At 40.5% G+C, this 20,348-nt stretch overlaps 1 protein-coding gene across 2 annotated transcripts in view; it reads right to left on the bottom strand.

Moving 5' to 3' along the window:
• SORL1 (sortilin related receptor 1) overlaps positions 1-20,348 on the bottom strand; it is a 206,326-nt gene that overhangs the window by 120,967 nt on the left and 65,011 nt on the right. For both annotated transcript variants that reach the window (XM_074302641.1, XM_074302640.1), the window contains exons 4-9: positions 18,732-18,893; positions 17,284-17,351; positions 14,516-14,696; positions 11,495-11,596; positions 10,066-10,235; positions 3,122-3,314 (exon numbers count right to left, since the gene is read on the bottom strand). In XM_074302641.1, coding sequence (XP_074158742.1) covers positions 3,122-3,314; positions 10,066-10,235; positions 11,495-11,596; positions 14,516-14,696; positions 17,284-17,351; positions 18,732-18,893 — 876 coding nt within the window. The remainder of the gene's footprint in view (positions 1-3,121; positions 3,315-10,065; positions 10,236-11,494; positions 11,597-14,515; positions 14,697-17,283; positions 17,352-18,731; positions 18,894-20,348) is intronic.

The following is a 20,348-nucleotide window of genomic DNA, read 5'->3' as shown; positions in this document are numbered from 1 at the left end:
TGAACAGGATTTGAAAGAAATATTTATTTGTTAAATCCCTTTTTTCCAGGCTCATTTTTTTTTTACCTCACCTGCAAGGAAATCTATTCGTTTATGGCTTTCCTGTATCCAAGGGCAATCAGGTTTTAACTGCTCCTACACATTCTGACTTTCACTATTTGACATCACAAATAGAAACTAAAAGCTGATTAATGGCCAACCTTGCAGTTCTTAAATAAATATATTTGCCAGAAGAAAAGCAATACAACTTAGGAGCAGAAGTGAGGTATTTTTACTTTAGCTGAAATTTAAAGACAACTGTAGTGTTTTTGCCAAGCATTATAAATCCCAAACCTAAAACTCAGAAGAGTCTGTTTGAAATTATCATAGGTCTCTGTTCTATAAAACACCCTGGTGGGCACCAGCCCTAAAGTCAGGAGGACCTGAGTTCAAATTCGGCCTCAGACACTTAACACTTCCTAGTTTTGTGACCCTGGGCAAGTCACTTAATCCCAGCCTCAGGAAAAATAAAAAACAAAAACAAAAAATCACCATGCTGACAGATCAGGACTTGGTGCCAGGTAAAGTGAAAAGAACAGGATTTAAATTTAGGGGGCACAGTCTTTGTTAGGAATTTCCAAAGGAAATAAATTAGAAGGATAGTTTACCTCTCAGATCTGTGGAGGAGGAAGGAATTTGTGTCTAAAGAAGAATTGGAACTCACAATTGAACACCAGTTAGATAATTTTGATTATATTAAGTTAAAAAAATTTTGTACAAACAAAATTAATACAGATCAAATTAGAAGGGAAGCAATAAAATGGGAAAACATTTTTGCATTCAAAGATTCTGATAAAGGCCTCATTTCCAAAATATATAAAGAATTGACTCAAATTTATAAGAAATCAAACCATTCTCCAGTTGATAAATGGTAAAAGGATATAAACAGGCAATTTTCAGACAAAGAAATTGAAACTATTTCTAGTCATATGAAAAGGTGTTCTAAATCACTACTGATCAGAGAAATGCAAATTAAGACTACTCTGAGATACCACTACACCCCTGTCAGATTGGTTAAAATGACAGGAAAAGATAATGATGAATGTTGATGGGGAAGTGGGAAAACTGGGACACTAATACATTGTTGGTGGAATTCTGAATGAATCTAACCATTCTGGAGAGCAATATGTAACCTATGCTCAAAAAGTTATCAAATTGCGCATACCCTTTGACCCAGCAACGTTACTACTGGGCTTATATCCCAAAGAGATCTTAAAGGAGGGAAAGTGACCTGTATGTGCAAAAATGTTTGTGACAGCCCTTTTTGTAGTGGCTAGAAATTGGAAATTAAATAGATGTCCATCAATTGGAGAATGGCTGAATAAATTGTGGTATATGAATGTTATGGTACATTATTGTTCTGTAAGAAATGACCAACAAGATGATTTCAGAAAAGCCTAAAGAGACTTATAGGAACTGATACTAATTGAAATGAGCAGAACCAGGAGATCATTATACCGTGTATATATGTACAATAATAAGACTAATGATCAATTCTGATGGATGTGGCTCTCTCCAACAATGAGATGATTCAAAACAGTTCCAATTGTCCAGTATAAAGAAGAGAGCCAGTTACACCCAGAAAGAGGACTATAGGAACTGAGTGTAGACCACAACATAGCATTTTCACTCTTCCTGTTATTATTTGCTTAAATTTTTATTTTCCTTCTCAGGTTTTTTTCCTTTCTAGATCCAATTTTTCTTGTGCAGCAAGATAACTGTATAGATATGTATACATATATTGGATTTAACATATAATTTAACATATTTAACATGTATTAGACTACCTGCCATTTAGGGGAGGGGGTGGAGAAGAGGGGAAAATTTGGAACAAAAGGTTTTGCAAGAGTCAATGTTGAAAAAATTACCCATGCAAATGTTTTATAAATAGATATAATAATAAAATTTTTTTAAAAAAAAATTTTAAACGGTCACACATTAACATTCAAGTGTAAAAGGAGCCTGTGCAAACATGAAAATATACATATAAATTATATCTGTTTCAACACAGACATTTTCAAATATAAATGAATTTGCTTATATGTATTAATATGTATTAAATTTTTTTTCTCCTTGTTCTTTCTTGACTAGCTCATCCCATTGTCCCAAGTCCTTATGTACAGCTGGGATAAAGGGAGTAAGACACAAATTTCTTCACAATGCAAAGGTCACAATGCAAAGATGAGAATTATGAACACAGGGAGGAGGAAAGAGGAGGAAAAAAGTCTACAAATAAAGAAGGAACAAAAGAAGCCTATCAAGGGGAAAACCTATAACCAAAACTTAGTTGATGATATATACCCAAACATTCAAAATATGTGGTGATAATAAAAAAAAATGGAAACAAAGTAGATGCCCTTTGGGGAAAGACATATCAAACTGTGATACTGGATGTCTGCAGTGGAATATTATTGCACTATGTGAAAAATATGATAAATTCAATGAAACTTGGCAAGACTCATTTGAACTAAGAGTAAAGATTAAAGCAAGATTAAAAATATATTAAAATGTTCACAATAATGTAAAGAAAAAATAACATGAAAAGACATCAGAATTCAGATTAATAACAATGACCAATTTGATTCTAAACAATTGGTGAAATATGGCTTTAGTAGAGAGGTGATGGACTGTGGGAACAGAATGAGGCATTTGTTGTTAGACACAGTCAATATATATATTTTTTACTTTTGTTATAGAGAGCATAAAGGAGGAGCAGAGTTAATGGGAAATGACAGTGATATAAAAACCTAAAGCATCAATAAAGCTTAAAAAAAACCTTACTGGGTATCTTTCTGAGAAAATAAAGACAAATGAGGGTCATAGGCAGGACAAACTGTAGAAAGAATTCTAACATATGCATCTGACTACAGAATTATCAAAGAAATTATGTAAGAAATTACAATTACTACAGTATTATGTGTTGATAAAACCCAACATAGTTTAATATTAATGGTGTTCTTTTATTATACAGCCTTTTTGTGATTTGCATTTTTCTCTTTAAAGGTGAGAAGATTCAAACCATTGTAGTTTATAGTCACTTCTCTCCTTGTGAATACAGAAAACAAGATTAAGCAGCTGATACCTCACAATCAATTTTTTCTCCATATTCAGTGAAGGCTGGAGCTTGAAGGAATTCCCAGGTTCCTCCTTTATCAAAGGTGATGACCGATCTCATGTTCTCCTCACTCAAAGACCCATTAATCAGAGTGGCAATGTAAACCCCTTGGACTCCTTCCACTCGGTGAAAATCAGCAAATGGCTCATTGGCAAAGTACCTATAACCAGAGAAAGTAAAAACAACTGGAAAATGGGAAACCTTTTATTTTATTGGAAGCTGAAGGATGCTGAATCACTCAGCAGCTACAAAAACTTCTGAGACAACAAACTACAAGGGATAACAGAAAGAGCATTGGCTCTGGAATCAGGAGAGATCTGAATTTGCTAGCTCTTATAAGAAGCTTATTCTAACACCCCCCCATTGCTAATATGCTCCTAGAAAAAATTCTTTTGTACCTATTTTATTTTCCATTTTCTACCCACAAGCTGTTTCCATCCCAAAATAACATGAACTCCTGAAAGCCAAAGACTAACCTGCTTTATTTTTGGCTTTCTGGGGTCAGCACCTAGGACAGAGCCTGACACATAGTAGACATTTAATGAATGCCTGTTGAATCAAACTCATTCTGGTATAGATATTCACTAGCTGTATGGCTATTGGACAACTCACTCCTCTGAGTCTCCGTTTCCTCATCCAGAAAATAATACAACTTAAACAGTTGTAAACAAAAAGCTACAGAAATGAGTTGTTATAACAGTATTATCATCATTATGCAAAAACAGAGCCGAGAAATACCATCAATAGTCCACTAGCAAAATTCTATTTTCTAATGTTCTATGTTAAAGATCTTAAGATAGGTTTCTAGACACATAGACCAGCACTGATGCATAGGAAAGGCTTAAAGTCTGAACTGTCACCAAAACATTCAATCTGATTCTCTAACTTTAGTTCCAAGAAAATTTCTCCAAGGATTTCAGACATAGCCTCAGACACATACTATCTGTGTGACCCTAAGCAAATAATCTCACCTCTGTTTACCTCAGTTTTCTCATCTATAAAATGGCAATCATATTAGTACCCACCTCTCTGGGGTTGTAAGGATCAAATGAGTTAATAACCATGAAGCAATTAGTAAAATACCTAGTAAGTGTAATATAAATGTTAGCTATTATTAGAGATTATTCTCAGTGCCCTGGAGATTGTGCTAGTATATACCGCTAACAAGAATTCCTCATTCGAAGTAAAATCACAGGTGTAGTTAAAAGAATAAAAATTAAAATCTGACCATAAGATTTTTTTTAGCAATTGATAGCTGCCATGCTATTTTCCAGGCACAGAGAAACTCTGTAACATTTGCTTTTTCTCCACCTATATTTTTTTCTATTTTTATTCTATATCATGAATCAATTTACCTCAAATTTAATAGCTTCTTTCAAATGTCAGGGAGGTCTGAGCTTCCCTAATTATACCAAGCTCCAGTATAGACTCCTTGAGCTAGCTATCTTTCCTTTCCAAGCACAAACACGTCCTCTTCTGATATCTCATGACAGTCCATGTTTTTCCCAAACCATCCTTCCATCTCTCTTCTCTTTGCCCCGCCTCTCTCTTTTGATAAATCCCTAATCTCATCTCATGTGTGGTGTGAGGGCTTCTTTTTTCTATTTCCTCCCTGTTCTGCCCTTGTCTGCAACACTGTCCTTATGGCTTCCCAGAGTGCCTCCCAGCAAGGGTAGTTGCTATGCAGCTCACTGCCCTGCAGGCTGCCCTCAGATGCAGCAACTGCAGAATCCAGTCAACAACTAGGCACAGCCAGCCTTCCATCTTCTTAACAATTCAACCACGCAGAGTCACTGGGACCCAACGATTCCTCCATACTGCTGCTCTTCCAACACCTCCATTTGCAAATGCTGCTAAGCACAAGCATAGCATTCAGCAGATACCCACCTTTGTTCCATTATTGAAAAGTGCTTTTCTCTCATTTTAAAAGAATAAGTTAAAACAGGACTGTTCCCAGTGACCAGCTACGAAGCTCTTCCTCTCACAGAGCCCAGGATCTTTGGACATCCACTTCAGACAGGTCCCATTTCCCTTCTAAGCAAGAATGGACTTAAAAGTTTAGAACTTAAAAGCATTTCAAAGACTGTCTAGTGTAATCTCCCTCATTTTCAACAGATGCAGAAAGTGAAGTCCAAGGGAAGCAACCAGCATACCCTCACACAATTCAATTCAACAACATTACTAAATGCTTGGAGTAGGTAGCATGGCAGAATGGACAATTAGCCAAATTCACTGTAAGAAAGACTTGATCCAAGTCCCACTTTCTGGGTGACTCCAGCTGAGTCACTCAAACCTCTCAGTAGTCCAGACAACTTATTTGTGTGTAAACAATTATGTATTTACGTTTATATGTGTATGTATATTGCTGAGTAGGTGGTAATCTGAATTAAGAGAGAAAATTCCCTCACTGGGATTCACAACAAAATCCTAAATCCAGACTCATCTCACTCTCATGGTTCCAGGTACTAGAGATACAAAGGCAACAATGAAAACAGCTCCCCCTCCTCCAGGAGAGAGTGTGTGTGTGTTAAATAAATAAATGAAATATAAATACAGATAAATAGATGAAATATAATTTGGAGGAGGTGGGAATAGAATCAGAAAAGGCCTCTTCTAGTTTTAAGCCTTGGAGAAAGCTAGGGATCCCAAGAGGGAAAAGTGAGGAGGGGGTAGGATTCCAGATAGGGAAGACAGTAAAGCAGGAGATGGAAGTTGTGCTTCAGGGACCTAGAATAGGTCATGTCTGAGAGACAGAATAGGTCAGTGGAGAATAATGGCATAAGGCTGTAAAAGAGAAGCTACAGCCCAGAACCAGAAGGCGACTTCTAACCTAGTCCTCCTGCCTCCAAAACCCAGTGCCCTTTCTGCTCCAACAAAAGGCGTCTCTCTATGACTTGCCAATTCACCTTCTAACTACAATTTTAAAAATCAGACAACATGGGGCCATCCAAATGTACCAATCAGAATAGGACCAAGCCCTAAGAGAAAACAGATTGTGAGAACATAAGAATGATTAATGGGACAGGCTGCTTTGTAACAGCAGCAAGGCAGAAGTGGAAAAGCACTGAACTGAGAAGCAGGCCCTCAAGGCTCTGATCCATCTTCGACAAGACACCCAACTTCTCAGGGGCTCAACTTCCTTCACATGCTTTCTTTCTTATCCTCTCTTTTCCTGCTGCTTCAAGGAGGAGGAAGAGAAAAATAAACACTAACTAACATTAACACCGACATATACCAAGGCTCTGATTCTGTCAGCATAGAAAACTCTCAGAGGATTGCTTCCAGTGACAAAAGTCCTTCTGCGAGTCCATATATAAGTCCTGCGGAGGTGCCTGAAGCAGTTAGATAGTTTAACCCAAGTCAGAGAGCGAGGTCAGACAGAGAGACACTTCTTCCTGGCTCCAAACCTGACACTCTGCTTTCTATCTTTGCCACAAGTAATGTCTGGAACTTTAGAGTTTACTGCAAAAGACTTTAAATATCTTCTCTCTCTGGAAGCTCCAAAGCAAGTCTCTATCATAGGTACTACAGCAATATTATTACCATTTTGCAAATGAAGAAACTGAACTTAGAGAGGTGACAGGCGCAAGTCTCACTCCTTCCATCTGCCCTTTCCCAAGTCCTCAAAAAGATCATCACTTGACAGCATTACAGAGACCTTAATCATTAGGTATAGCAACACACTCATATTTCAGAAAGAAAACTAAAATCCATGTGCTAAGTGACCTGCCCAAGACCACACAAACATTAAATGATAGGGATGGGTTTGGTACCCAAGCCTCTAACTCCAAATCTGGTCTTCTTTTCTGTACCATCTGCTTTCCCAGAAGATTTCCTATATAGCTCTTCCCTTTCATGAACAGTCTCAAAAAAAGTTGTTTATACTCATTGCTTCCACTTCCTCATCTCCTATTTATGTCTCAACCTCTCGAAATCTGGCTTTGAATGCGTTCCACTCAGCTCAAGTTGTTTGTTCCAAGATCACCAATGATCATTTAATTACTAAAACTAACATTTTATCTTTGAATCCTTGGCAGCCTATGCCTACCCAATTCCTAGCTTCTCTCTTCTTTTATTTCCATGACTTTGCTCTCTTTTGGCTCTTCTTCAGGTCTGACTATTCCTTCTTAGCCTTCTTTCTTCAATCATTATGTGGCTTATACCCTCTAAGAGGACAGGAAGGGGAGGTAGAAGCAGAGGGAGAAGAAGGAGATGGAGAAGAGGGAGTGGGAGAGGTGAGAAAAGCCCTATCCCTCTCCTATAAACTTCCTGTTTTCTTTGAGAGCTCTATGAACCTTCCAGTTAGCTTGACTATTATCAGGAAGACCAGCAAAGAAGCATAAACCTCATGGCAAAAGGGGATAAAGATATAGTCAGTCAGAGCAGTCTATTGGTGGTCTGTATGAGAATATAAACTAATGAAGTATAAGCCATGTAGTTCAAGTTTTTCCTGCACAGAAAAGGTATGCTGAATAAATTCAATTCAATAAACATTTTTGTAATGCCTGTAGAATGCAGAGAACTGTACTAACCACTTAAAAAATAAATTTAAACAAAACATTGGTCATAGTCTTGGATTTCAGTCTCATGGAAGGCACAGATAAGTAGAATACATATTAATAAGTACTTTATAAAAATAAATGAGAGAGAGGAAGGAAGGAAGGAAGGAAGGAAGGAAGGAAGGAAGGAAGGAAGGAAGGAAGGAAGGAAGGAAGGAAGGAAGGGAGGGAGGGAGGGAGGGAGGGAGGGAGGGAGGGAGGGAGGGAGGGAGGGAGGGAGGGAGGGAGGGAGGGAGGGAGGGAGGGAGGGAGGGGAGGGAGGGAGGGAGGGGAGGGAGGGAGGGAGGGAGGGGAAGGAAGGAAAGGAAGAAGGGAGGGAGGGAAGGAAAGGAAGAAGGGAGGGAGGGAGGGAGGGAGGGAAGGAGGGAGGGAGGGAGGAAAGGAGGGAGGGAAGGAGGGAGGGAGGGAGGAAAGGAGGGAGGGAAGGAGGGAGGGAGGAAAGGAGGGAGGGAGGGAGGGAGGAAAGGAGGGAGGGAGGGAGGGAGGAAAGGAGGGAGGGAGGGAGGGAGGAAAGGAGGGAGGGAGGGAGGGAGGGAGGGAGGGGAGGGAGGGAGGGAGGGAGGAAAGGAGGGAGGGAGGGAGGGAAGGAAAGGAAGAAGGGAGGGAGGGAGGGGAGGGAGGGAGGGAGGGAGGGAGGGAGGGAGGGGAGGGAGGGAAGGAGGGAGGGAAGGAAGGAAAGGAAGAAGGGAGGGAGGGAAGGAAAGGAAGAAGGGAGGGAGGGAGGGAGGGAGGGAGGGAGGGAGGGAGGGAGGAAAGGAGGGAGGGAAGGAGGGAGGGAGGGAGGGAAGGAGGGAGGGAAGGAGGGAGGGAGGAAAGGAGGGAGGGAGGGAGGGAGGAAAGGAGGGAGGGAGGGAGGGAGGAAAGGAGGGAGGGAGGGAGGGAGGGAGGGAGGGAGGGAGGGAGGAAAGGAGGGAGGGAGGGAGGGAGGAAAGGAGGGAGGGAGGGAGGGAGGAAAGGAGGGAGGGAGGGAGGGAGGGAGGGAGGGGAGGGAGGGAGGGAGGGAGGAAGGGAGGGAGGGAGGGAGGGAGGAAAGGAGGGAGGGAGGGAGGGAGGAAAGGAGGGAGGGAGGGAGGGAGGAAAGGAGGGAGGGAGGGAGGGAGGAAAGGAGGGAGGGAGGGAGGGAGGGAGGGAGGAAGGGAGGAAGGGAGGGAAGAAGGGAGGGAGGGAGGGAGGGAGGGGAGGGAGGGAGGGAGGGAGGAAGGGAGGGAGGGAGGGAGGGGAGGGGAGGGAGGGAGGGAGGGAGGGAGGGGAGGGAGGGAGGGAGAGAGGGAGGGAAGGAAAGGAAGAAGGGAGGGAGGGAGGGAGGGAGGGAGGGAAGGAGGGAGGGAAGGAGGGAGGGAGGGAGGAAAGGAGGGAGGGAGGGAGGAAAGGAGGGAGGGAGGGAGGAAAGGAGGGAGGGAGGGAGGGAGGGAGGGAGGGAGGAAAGGAGGGAGGGAGGGAGGGAGGGAGGGAGGGAGGAAAGGAGGGAGGAAAGGAGGAAGGGAGGGAGGGAGGGAGGGAGGGAGGGAGGGAGGAAGAAACTTCAAACTATATGAGGCCCAAAAGAGGTTATTATTGAGAGGAATTTCAAGGAAAGTTTATTAATGTTTATTAATTAATCTAATTAAATAAAATACAAGGGATAGAGTTGTGTTTAGAAGTTCAAATTCTACCTTTAATATAACCTATGCTATGTTACCAAGGTTAAATGACTTAAACCCAGTATTTCAGGAAACTCTCTTAATACATCAACTAATCAATCAACAAGCATTTATTAATGACCAATTATAGTAGTCTGACAGACAAAAGGAAAATAATTCCTTATATTCCCTTAACCCATACAAAACAGATACAGAAAATGGTACATGATTTGAATCTTAAAGGAACTCAGGGATTCAAAGATTCAAAAATAAATATAAACTGGAAAAAAAAAAAAAAAGCTGGTGTTCTGCATTGCTGATAGATAAGCTGTTCCACATAGGGAGTTCCCCCAAACCAGGAAAACCACAAATCTGGATTCCATCTCGTTGCCTCCTCCCAAAAAGTTTAATTTAAAGAAGAAATAAAAAGGCTTTCGTTCAATTCAAGCTACCTATAAGCAAGTCACACTAACAATGCTGATTTGCCTTTAGCTGATGTTTTCCAAATGTTTGATTTTCTACAGCATTCTGGCTGTACAGACCAAAAACAAAACAAAACAAAACAAAACAAAACAAAACAAATAAAAACAACTAAATTACTTCAAAGAATCCACCACAATGTTAATATGTCTGGCCATGCTGACATCACCCTAAACCTCAAAGGGATTTCTTGACCAAGGAGTTGAGGTGGGGAGACTGAGGTTGGAGGGAGGTGATGTGGCTGTGCTCTTACCTCACCAGGGTGTCACTGCCTGCTCCTCCAGGACTGTAGTAGAGGACATTCTCCAAGGACAGGGAGAACTTCAGTCCCTCTGCCTCAGAGATGTACAGGTTAGTGCGATTATTGTTGTGACTGACACACACAAACACCTGGTCTTCTGAGGCATCCGCAATGTAATATTCCTTTGGGAACAAAGCCAAGAAATATGTGAGGAAAAGTCTGCTCACCCTAAAACTGGATCATGATGTATCTCCCACTGGCTCTATGGGTGGTGTTGTCCAGAGGCAAGCAAGCACTCATATCCCCCTAGCTCTGGCAAAGAAACTTATGCAGTTGTTTGCATCCCCTGGTCCTGCTGGGTCTAGGCAGGCAAGCCAGTCAGGCTTGTGATAGGGACCTCCAGATTGAGGAGTTTATAGGTTATCCCCCAAACCTCCTTTTCTCTTTAAATTTCTCTCTCTCTTACATATATATATATATATATATATATATATATATATATATATATATATATATATATATATATATATATATATATCAACTGTATATTATATAATATATATAATATAATCTTAACAAAATAGTTGTAGAGGAACAAAAAAATCTGGACTTCCAAGTCTCTCCATTTTTCTTGATGTGGATGACAGACAGTCATAGTCCCCAAATGATCACAAAGAAAGAAGCTAAGGAATGAGGAAGTGGGTAAGGGTGGGGGGGAGGCCTGGATAATCTAAAAACCAAATAATTTATTCTAAATCCTAACTTTTAAGAAGCCACATACAGACAAACCCTGCTAGATTAAAAAATGTTAGAGCCAAACTCCCTTTGCCTGAAATGTATCTTCCCATTCTTCTGCTAATCTATCAGCTATATTTCAAGGACCACAACCAATGCCACTGCCTATAAGAACCCTTTCCTCAGCTTAGCCCATACGGTATTTGCGCCCTACAAATATTTTTAGTAATTATAGTTTGTATCATACATTTGATCTCTTGATCAGAGGCTATCTTGGATCATCTGCTGATTGTTTTTATATTTATTTTTGTCTCCTCAACCATACTAGCAGTTCCCTCAAGGGCCAGGATCATGGCTGAATATTTAAATCTGGGCAAGAAGCAGGTTCTTCAAAAAATGTGTTTATTTGGTCTAACTTCTTGTCCCTTGATAATGGCTCTATAGCATCACCTGCCGAGCCCAGCCTTCTTCTACTTCAGGCAATAGATATAGCAGCTCAGATCGAGCCTAAACACTGAGAACAGGAAAATTGCCCTAGACAAACAACAAGTGCCCTGAGTCAGAGTGCCCAAAGCCTCCCCCCACCCCCAATATCTCTAAACACAAGGAACATCCCTAAGCATCACCAAGCTTCCACAGGAAGCATGATAGGAGCAGGTGAGTGGGCAGACTCACCCTTTCCCTGGGCAAGCCTATTTCCACTCACATTAATGGGATGGCTGGTGACAAACTGGGCGGCTCGCATGGGCTTTCGGCCAAAAGAGACCCAGAGCTGGACAGAAGACTGCTGCTCACTCCCCGAGAGATGCTGCCAGGAAGAAAAAGAACTTCAATTAATTACATCAGAGCAGAGTCACTCTCACAAACAGTAAGAGCAAACCATTCCAATTCTGTATTTCCCTAGGTAGCGGGCTTGCAATAAAGGCTAAGTGTAATAGGGAGGATGCTCATAATTTCATACGTAAAAGCACACAAGGGGGACACAATTTTTCTTTGGTCATTTTTGATTTGATGAACAGTCTGTATTCGCCATTTGTATCTTCAGGATTCCAGGAAAACAGAAGGCAGGCCTGAGCAGACTGAGTAGAAGAGCAGATTCACAAAACCAAGGAGTCTTGGACAGGATACCTGCACTGATGAGTTCTCAGGCACATTTGAGTATTTAAGTAATTTTGATCAAACAGAATTGTACTGTCCCTTTTCAATAACTAACATCAAGAACACAGGAGAAAGGACTGCCAATTAAACATAGAAATTTTCATTTCACTCTGGAATGCAGCCATTCACACATGTATCTCACATTCATTGCACACTTAGCTACAAATTTGGACTCAAAGATCTGAACTCAAATTCTACCTCAAACATTTACTGTGTGATCCTGAGTAAGTCATTTAATTTGTCTGCCTTAATTTCCCCATCTGTAAAATGAGTAAAATAATAGCACTCTGCATTATTGTGAGGATAAAGTGAGACATACTGACAGAGATGTCTGCTGACTTTCTTACTGGAGATTTCAAATTATGTGACAAACATAGTAACATGGACATCTCAACTTCAAAACAATCAAATTAGAACTCGATATTTTCCCAAAAAATAATCATCCCTCTTCCAAACTTCCATATTTCTGCCAAGAGCATCACCACCTTTCCAGTCTTCTTGGTTTACAATCTCCCTGTCATTCTCTCCTCATTCTCCTTCACCCCAAATATCCAATCGGTTATTAAATCCTGTCATTTCTATCTCTGCAACATCTCTGCCCTCCTTCCTGTTCTCACTCATGCAGTCATCACCTTAAATATGGATTATTCCAACAGCTGTTACAATCACTTCCTAACTATCCTCCCTGCCTCAAGTCTTTCTCTATCCTACTTCATTTCATCTTCTATACATCTGTTAGTTCCTTCAGTATAGGTCTGATTATCACTCCCCTAATCAATAAATGCAAGTGCCTCTCTATTGCTATAGATAATATATAAAAGACCTCTGGTCTCAATCTTCTCAGTGAAGTAGGAGGTTAAGCCATTTATGGTAAGTGTGATGGGTCAGGTACAGTTGAACGTTTAAGAGATCACAAGATTTCAAAGAGTCTCTGCAGGGGATAAGACAAGAGGTCATAAAGAGTTTTGGGATTTACAAAATGCTTCCCTCATAACAATGCTACAGGCAGCAGAGAGAACAGCTATTATTGTCCCCATTTTACAGATGAGTAAACTGTGGGTTTAGATAGGTTGAATGATAACTTGTTCACATTCACACAGTTGTGAGTATCAAAGCTTAAGTATGAGCCTAAATCTTTTTATTCTAAATCCAAGGCTCTTTGCCATAAGTTTTAAACAGGGGGGCAGCTAGGTGGCGCAGTGGATAGAGCACCAGCCTTGCATTCAGGAGGACCCAAGTTCAAATCTGTCTCAGACACTTAACACTTCCTAGCTGTGTGACCCTGGGCAAGTCACTTAACCCCAGCCTCAGGGAAAAAAAAGTTTTAAACAGGATCAGATTTGATTTGGGGGGAGTATATGTGTGTGTACTTTTTAAGGGGAAAAAATCCAAACATGTTGTTTTTTGAAAAGTGGAAAATTTGAGGAGACAAGTCACCTCACCCACCATTTCTTAGAAATAAAAAGTCATGAAAATTTGATGTCTTAAAGGAAACAAAGAAGCCACATATAGCAAGCTTAATGAAGATGAAGTGTGAGCATTAAAAGGTAACTTGGGATTTCCTAGCTCTTTGTATCTCAACAAGAAATGTCATGGCTAGAGAGCCAGTCTCAAAAATCTGGGCTCAGGTCCTGACCTAGCCACAAACTGGTTGTGTGATTTGGGAAAATCACTGCACCTCTCAATGCTCTCAACAACTCTCCAAAACTATAAATTGCAAAGAAGGAACTAACAATTTGCATTAATGACAAGAAGCTTCCTTACCAGGGAGTTCACAAACCTCATAAACTCAGACTCCTCCTACTCTTTTATATCACAACATATAATTGCAAGGGACAAATTTCAGTGTGCCTATTCACCACCAGCCACTCTCATCAATAAAAATTTACTTCCCTGTCCCAATGGAGATCACTGTGAGTCTCTATTGCAGGTGCATGCATATGTCACTGAGACCAGTGACAGAGAGGGCCAGGGGCATGTCCATGGCAGGAGGCAGGAGAAGGGGGAGGGGAAGGTCAGGAAACATGGCTGAGACCAATGCAAATGACTTGGTCACCACAAAAGTTTCCAAGGGCAGACAATTTTCAAACCTATATAAATGAATAAAAGCCTGGCTATGTAAAGCATGGCTGACTTCAACTGCTTCCTATTAACTGTGCCCAGAAGCAGATTAGCCATTTAGAGCTTACTAACTTCTGTCCATGATTGTACCTTCTGACTCCTACAAGACGCCATTTGACTTGAGCTCTCTCAATCTCTACCATCTCAATTCAAAACCCCTAAACATCAACTCCTTTTCTCTTTTTCCCTAGTCTATGACCAAGAGGTAGGTGGCCCTTCTCCAATCTTTTTCCCTAAATTTTTCCATGAACCAAAATTTTAAATAATCCTTTGGAAATGAATCTCAGAATCCAGCAACTTCTATAGCCAAGATGACCATCATTATGTCTTGTTCATGTCCTCCTGGATTCAATTAAATTCTTTATTATTTTTAAATGGCTTTAAGCTTCTGCTAACAAGAGGAAAGACTGACATCTCACTGGAATCCTCAGTCATCCCCCCTACTTACCACCACCTTTGTGGCAAATAGATACTTGTCACGAAGCTGAAAGTCTTTGACTTCCTCCAAGATCACTTCCTGGTTTTCCCTGGACTGGAAGAAGTCTGTACTTCGAAAGACAGTGGAGGAGCCTGTAGGCTCGTGACGTTCAATGTAGATGGTATTGGGTTTGTCATAAGGATCAATTCCCCTGTGGAAAAGAAAAACGGTTTATTGTCATGGTCATGTCATTTTCATGGTTCATTCTAGACATGTCATTGACTCAGCAAGTCAACAGGATCATAGGTGACACAACAAATAGGGTACTAGATCTGTAATTGAGAAGAGCTAAGTTCAAATTCTGCACTAGATAACTATGTGACTCTGAGCAAATCATTTTATCTTTCTTCCTTGATTTTTCCCATCTGTAAAATAGGATAATAATCATATCTATCTCCTAGATTGTTATAAAGATAAAATGAGATATTCATAAATAAACTTTAAAGTGATATATAAATACTAGTTATTATAATTATCATCATCATCATCCTCATTATCCCCAGAATGCCCAGCACAGTGCTGTACTAGCACAGTAAGTACTCAGAAAATACTTGCTCAAACAGAAAGAAGGGCAATAAGTACAATGAGAGTGTGCACTCCAATAGGTAGAATGTGAGAGTGCACCCTAACACGTGGAAAGAGAATGTGCACTGTAATAGTTAGATGGAGAGTGTGCCCTCTAACAGGGAAAATGAGAGAGGGTCCCGTAAAAAGTAGAATGAGAGTAAGCACCTACTATTAGGTAGGGTCAGATACAAAAAATTATCTCACTTTGCAGATTTCTGAGATGAGAGAGAACACTTTTGAATTTTAGCAGTATTTAGTTTTAGAAATAACAAAATCACAGAATGTCAAAAATAGAAGAGCTCTCAGAGAGTATCCAGTCCAACCTATACCTACACAGAATGAAAAATAATTATCTAGCCTGTGCTTCTCTTCCTTCCCACAGAAGTAGCCTACTGAGCTCTGGGAAAACTCCTGTTGTCCTTTACATAAGACCTACAACTTCCTCTCTGCAAATTCCATCCATGGCTCCTGATTCCAGCCCTTGGGCTCAAGCAGAACAAGTATGCTTCTTCTCCCATCATTTAGTCTAACACCCTCATCTGACAGACGAAAAAGCCAAAGCTCACAGAAATATAAGTTCTATCGTTAGTTACTGACAAGAGCTAGAACCAGGGTCTCAGTCTTCTGAGTGTTTGTCCAATGATATTTTTCTCCTTGTTCAACAAAAGTACACTTGGGCATGTGGATTCCTGCCATGCCACATCAAATACAAAGAAGAGACTGATACAGAACTATTCCTAATCCTTAATTCCTAATACATAAAGAGGGATGGATGATATGAAATCTGGCAGGAAAAGGGATAAAAAGGAAGAAATGTCTATGGAAGATACCTCTTGTGGTGGATAGATAGTGCAGTCCAAGCATAGGCTTGGAGCCAGGAGAATCTGATTTCAAATTTGGCCTCACTTAACACTTCCTAGCTGTGTGACCCTAGACAAGTCACTTAACCCCAACTGCCTTTCTTCTGTTTGTTGTTTTTGCAAAGGCAATTGGGGTCAGTCCTCCTGACTCCAGGGCTGATATTCTACCTAGCTGTCCCTCCCCAAGTACCTTTCAAAAATTCTTAGTGATCTTCCAAAATAAGGAGCAGTACAATCCAGTGATCCCAAAGAGTCAATCTTTTCTAAGCACAAGTAGCCCAGATGGATTGAACAACAGAGAGAAAAGTTCCCCAAAGACAAGGGCTTATCCTTCTGTTTGTATGATTCCATACTAGTGTCTTTTTGAGCAATGAGGGGCACAGTGAAACTCCCTCAAAATATTCTTTCAAAATACAGTCCTCATTTCAGAATTCTCATGGTATAATTTACAAAGAGAATGACATTACAACCAGGAAGATTTCTGCTTTTGTCTTGTAATCCAAACAAATTAAAGCAAAAGAAAACTGATATTTTAGATAATACCTGGATGAACATATTTCATTTTCTGATATTCTGTTGGGGGGGGTGAGAAAAAGAGACAGAGAGAGACAGAGACAGAAAGAGAATGTGTGTGTGTGTGTGTGTGTGTGTGTGTGTGTGTGTCTGTACATGTGTGCGTGGGTGTTGGTACAATCTGCTATCCTCCACAATTAGAAATACTGATTAGAGCATTTCCGTTGGTGGTTATGCAAATTAGCATAAGGCTCCTCAGTATTACAGAGAAAGGGGGGATTGGGAGGGGGGAGAAGCAAAGAAGGAAAGGGTAAAATTGTTCTCAGATATTTAGAGATCCTAGTTACCTAGGAGTGCATTTTAGATGCATTTCTCTAATAGAAATTATGCCTCATTTTCCTGTAGTCCCTTTTGGGCAAACATGCCAAAGGTTCTTGTAACATTCTAACTCAAAATATTTATAGAAAATACCAGTAGAGGCAAAGCTTAACAATTTGGTTGCAGCAAAATGTAGCCTTTCCAAAAGACTACTTCCAGAAAAAGGTCTTCAGAAAGCATAAAAAAAAATTACAGCTACCCTAATATTCTCCTGATTTTCTAGTGGACAGAGAAATATCAAAGATATGAACTTCTCTCATAATTAGTCCTACTTGTGACTCAGATTCTCAAGAGTTTATTTCGATTTTTTCCCCATGACTCAATTCTAGAATTGCCAAACATGTTTACAATTAAAAGGGGAATCAAAGTGGACAAGATATTTTAAAATTAGCCCCTACCTCTTGAGATGGTACAACTTACCAAGCAAATGACTTCACATGTTCTTGAATCATGACCCAAGTCTGGCCAAAATCATCTGATTTCCAGAGCTGCAAATCAATAATATAAAAGTGATAAAAGAGGTATAAGCACTTGGGGCTGCTGACAACTAAATCACCATCAAACTCCTACTGCGAAACCCAGTCTTGGAGAACACAACTCCAGAACTTATTAACAACAGGCACAGATCATTGGAGCCAACACAAATGCTCAAAAAACATTTAAGGACCGGGGGAAAAAACAAATCTATTACCTGTCTTCTCTGTAGTTATCAAACATTCAAGTTTTTTTGGAGGAAAAAGTGAGTGGGTCCATTTCTTTTTTCCCAAGAATGATGGTATTCTGGTTTTTCAGAAAGGATGTTTCTTCTAAGATTATATCTCAGTTAATGGAATATGGCCAGGGAGTCCTAGGTTTACCTCCCTCAGAAATAATGTCCTTGAACACCTTTAGTGAGTTTAGGGACTAAGGTGGGAATAAGGGAGAGGAATGAATATCAGTTAAGGACAGAACTACAGACTTTCCCCCCAAAAGAACCATCAGTATACATGGACAAGTTGACTAGCCAGAGAGATGATGGTAAACCAACCACCTAAACTTGAAAAGCCCCATCCTAGAGGCCCCTCCTGAAGATTGGTTTATGAATCCCTGGCCATGGGATACTGGAAGAATAACAGCAGAGACAACAATAAAGATAGCTGAATCCTCTGGGAAATGGATGGAGCCCCATATTCAGGCTACTCCTGCCAAGCCTTTTCCTTCCTATGAGAGACCTAAAACCTTGCCAAAGTAAGTAGGTGGCATTTTTGGTTAAATAAGCTACAAGTAAAAAGAAAATGACCCACATTTAGTTGGCACAATCATTACTAAGCCAAGCCAGGACCCAGACAGGTTTACGCCAGGCCTGAATCCTTGCTCTACTTAATTCTAGGCCTGAAACTGATCCCGTTCTTCTCATGCTCTCTTCCCTCTACAATGTGAAAATAAATACATTTCCTCAAAGGTATAAATAGCTGATGTTATGCTAATATATATTTCAGGTATAAACATATCACAGAGGGTCAGAAATATAAAAACAATCTGTAACCCCAAGTTCCTGCTTTCTCTGCCATAATGTCTTTCTCCATCTCAGTTTACTCCTCTTCCTAATCTAACTAAAATATCGGTCTAGAAGAGCACAAGGTTAATAAGTAAGAGGCTATCAGGAGCTGAAGCAGTGATCCTTAGCCAAGAGGAGGAAGAAGATTGCCAAGGGATGTATTTTTACATAATAGTAAATGAACCCTGCTTAAAAATGCCAAACCTAGAGGAAGGGAAAGGATTAGTGAAAGGACACAGCCAGAAGGCAATAAGAAGAAAACTTTAAAAAGCCTTTACCAATGGCTCCTGAGGCAGCAAATAGGTGTGGGAGTGGTAAGGGATTCACTTACCTGCTTGTTAGGGTGAGATCTATCAAAACCCAGAAGAAGGTTGGGGGCTTTGGTATGCAGAAGGAGGTCAGCTGCCCGAAATGGGATGGAGAAACCTTGTACAGTGCTGCAGAAGTCAAAAGTAATCCAGAGATACTGGGCATAGGCATCCACAAAGATGTACTAGAAAAAACGGAGAAGACAAAAAGTTGGCAAGAATCAGTCAACCTGCAGCTATACCACTCAGGGAAAATGAAAATCAGGAAGGCAAGAGGGCCTGCAGAACCACAGAGTACAGGGCCCTTTTACCATCTAAGTATACCAATGAAGAGATGCAAACGGAAAGAACCAAGAGAAGGACATCTCCTAAGGGAAAGCAAGGCTGAAAGCCTTCAGAACTCTGATTGACACAATGACCAATCTGAATTCTGAAAGACAAGAAGCACGTCCTACCTCTTGACAAATATGTCTTGGCAATTATGAATCCCACCTCTTGGTAAAGAAGTGATAGGCTACAAGGGCAAAATGAGGCACACATTGTTGGATATGGCCAATATGCCCATTCATCATGTTTAACAGTCTTCCTGTGAAAAAGGGTAAAATAATTTGTAAGTTTCTGCAATTTTTTAAAAAGTCAGGAAAAGTGACAAAAAGAAAATATTCAAATTCTTAAAGAAGAGAGGGGAAGGGAAAAGAGAGAGAGGAATGAAAGGAGGGAGAGAAAAAGGGAAGGAAGGAAGGGAGGGAGGGAGAGAGGATCAGAAATGACTGAGTTAAGGAACAGAAAGGACAGGTTAGTGTACCCAGCATATAACTCCTATATAATGAAAGCTGAACAATTTTTATTACTTCCATCAGAATATTATCCTAATTTTCTAATCTTTCATTGTAGACCTCAAGAGTTAAAGACCTCATATTGTCTATGAATGGATTAATGAAGGAGTGAAAGTGATTTGTTATACTCTTTCAATTACCAGTGTACTAAATGATGGAGATACAAATACAAATAGCTAAATAGTCCTTGCCCTCAAGCAACTTACATTTTAATCAAAGAAAACAACATATTTAGAAAAGTCATGACTTTTGTAGTTTTAGTCTAAACAGACTCAGGGATGAGGAAATGAGGCAATGTTAATTTGATTACTGTTCTCAGAGCAAAAGTTAAGGTGATTTGGAAGATGGCTAATGTTTCCTTTTTTCAAAGGTCAACAGTAACCCAGAGACCAGGAAATCAAAGTAGATGATAGAAAGACCAATGGATTTAGGATTAAAGGACTTAGGTCCACTCTTTACTATCTATGTACCTAGGACAATGAAACCTTTTTGTGCCTTAGTTTCTTCATTGTAAATAAGGGGGTTGGACCAAATGGCCTCTAAAATCCCTTCTAGCTCTAAATCTATGATCCATTCATGCCAAGAGCTTAGGATTTATCTATTCTCCAGAAATGAATTGACAGTGGGCAGGGAAGGGATAGGCTGGAAAAGAACTCCAGTTCCTTATGCAGTGGTCCTCAAACTTTTTAAATAGGGGGCCAGTTCACTGTCCCTCAGACTGTGAGAGGGCCGGACTGCAGTAAAAACACAAACTCACACTCTGTCTCCGCCCCTCAGCCCATTTGCTATAACTTGGCTGGCTGC

Source organism: Sminthopsis crassicaudata, chromosome 3 (genome assembly GCF_048593235.1).
Source record: "Sminthopsis crassicaudata isolate SCR6 chromosome 3, ASM4859323v1, whole genome shotgun sequence".
Taxonomy (NCBI): Eukaryota; Metazoa; Chordata; class Mammalia; order Dasyuromorphia; family Dasyuridae; genus Sminthopsis; species Sminthopsis crassicaudata.
This window is presented reverse-complemented; position numbering and strand designations above follow the sequence as displayed.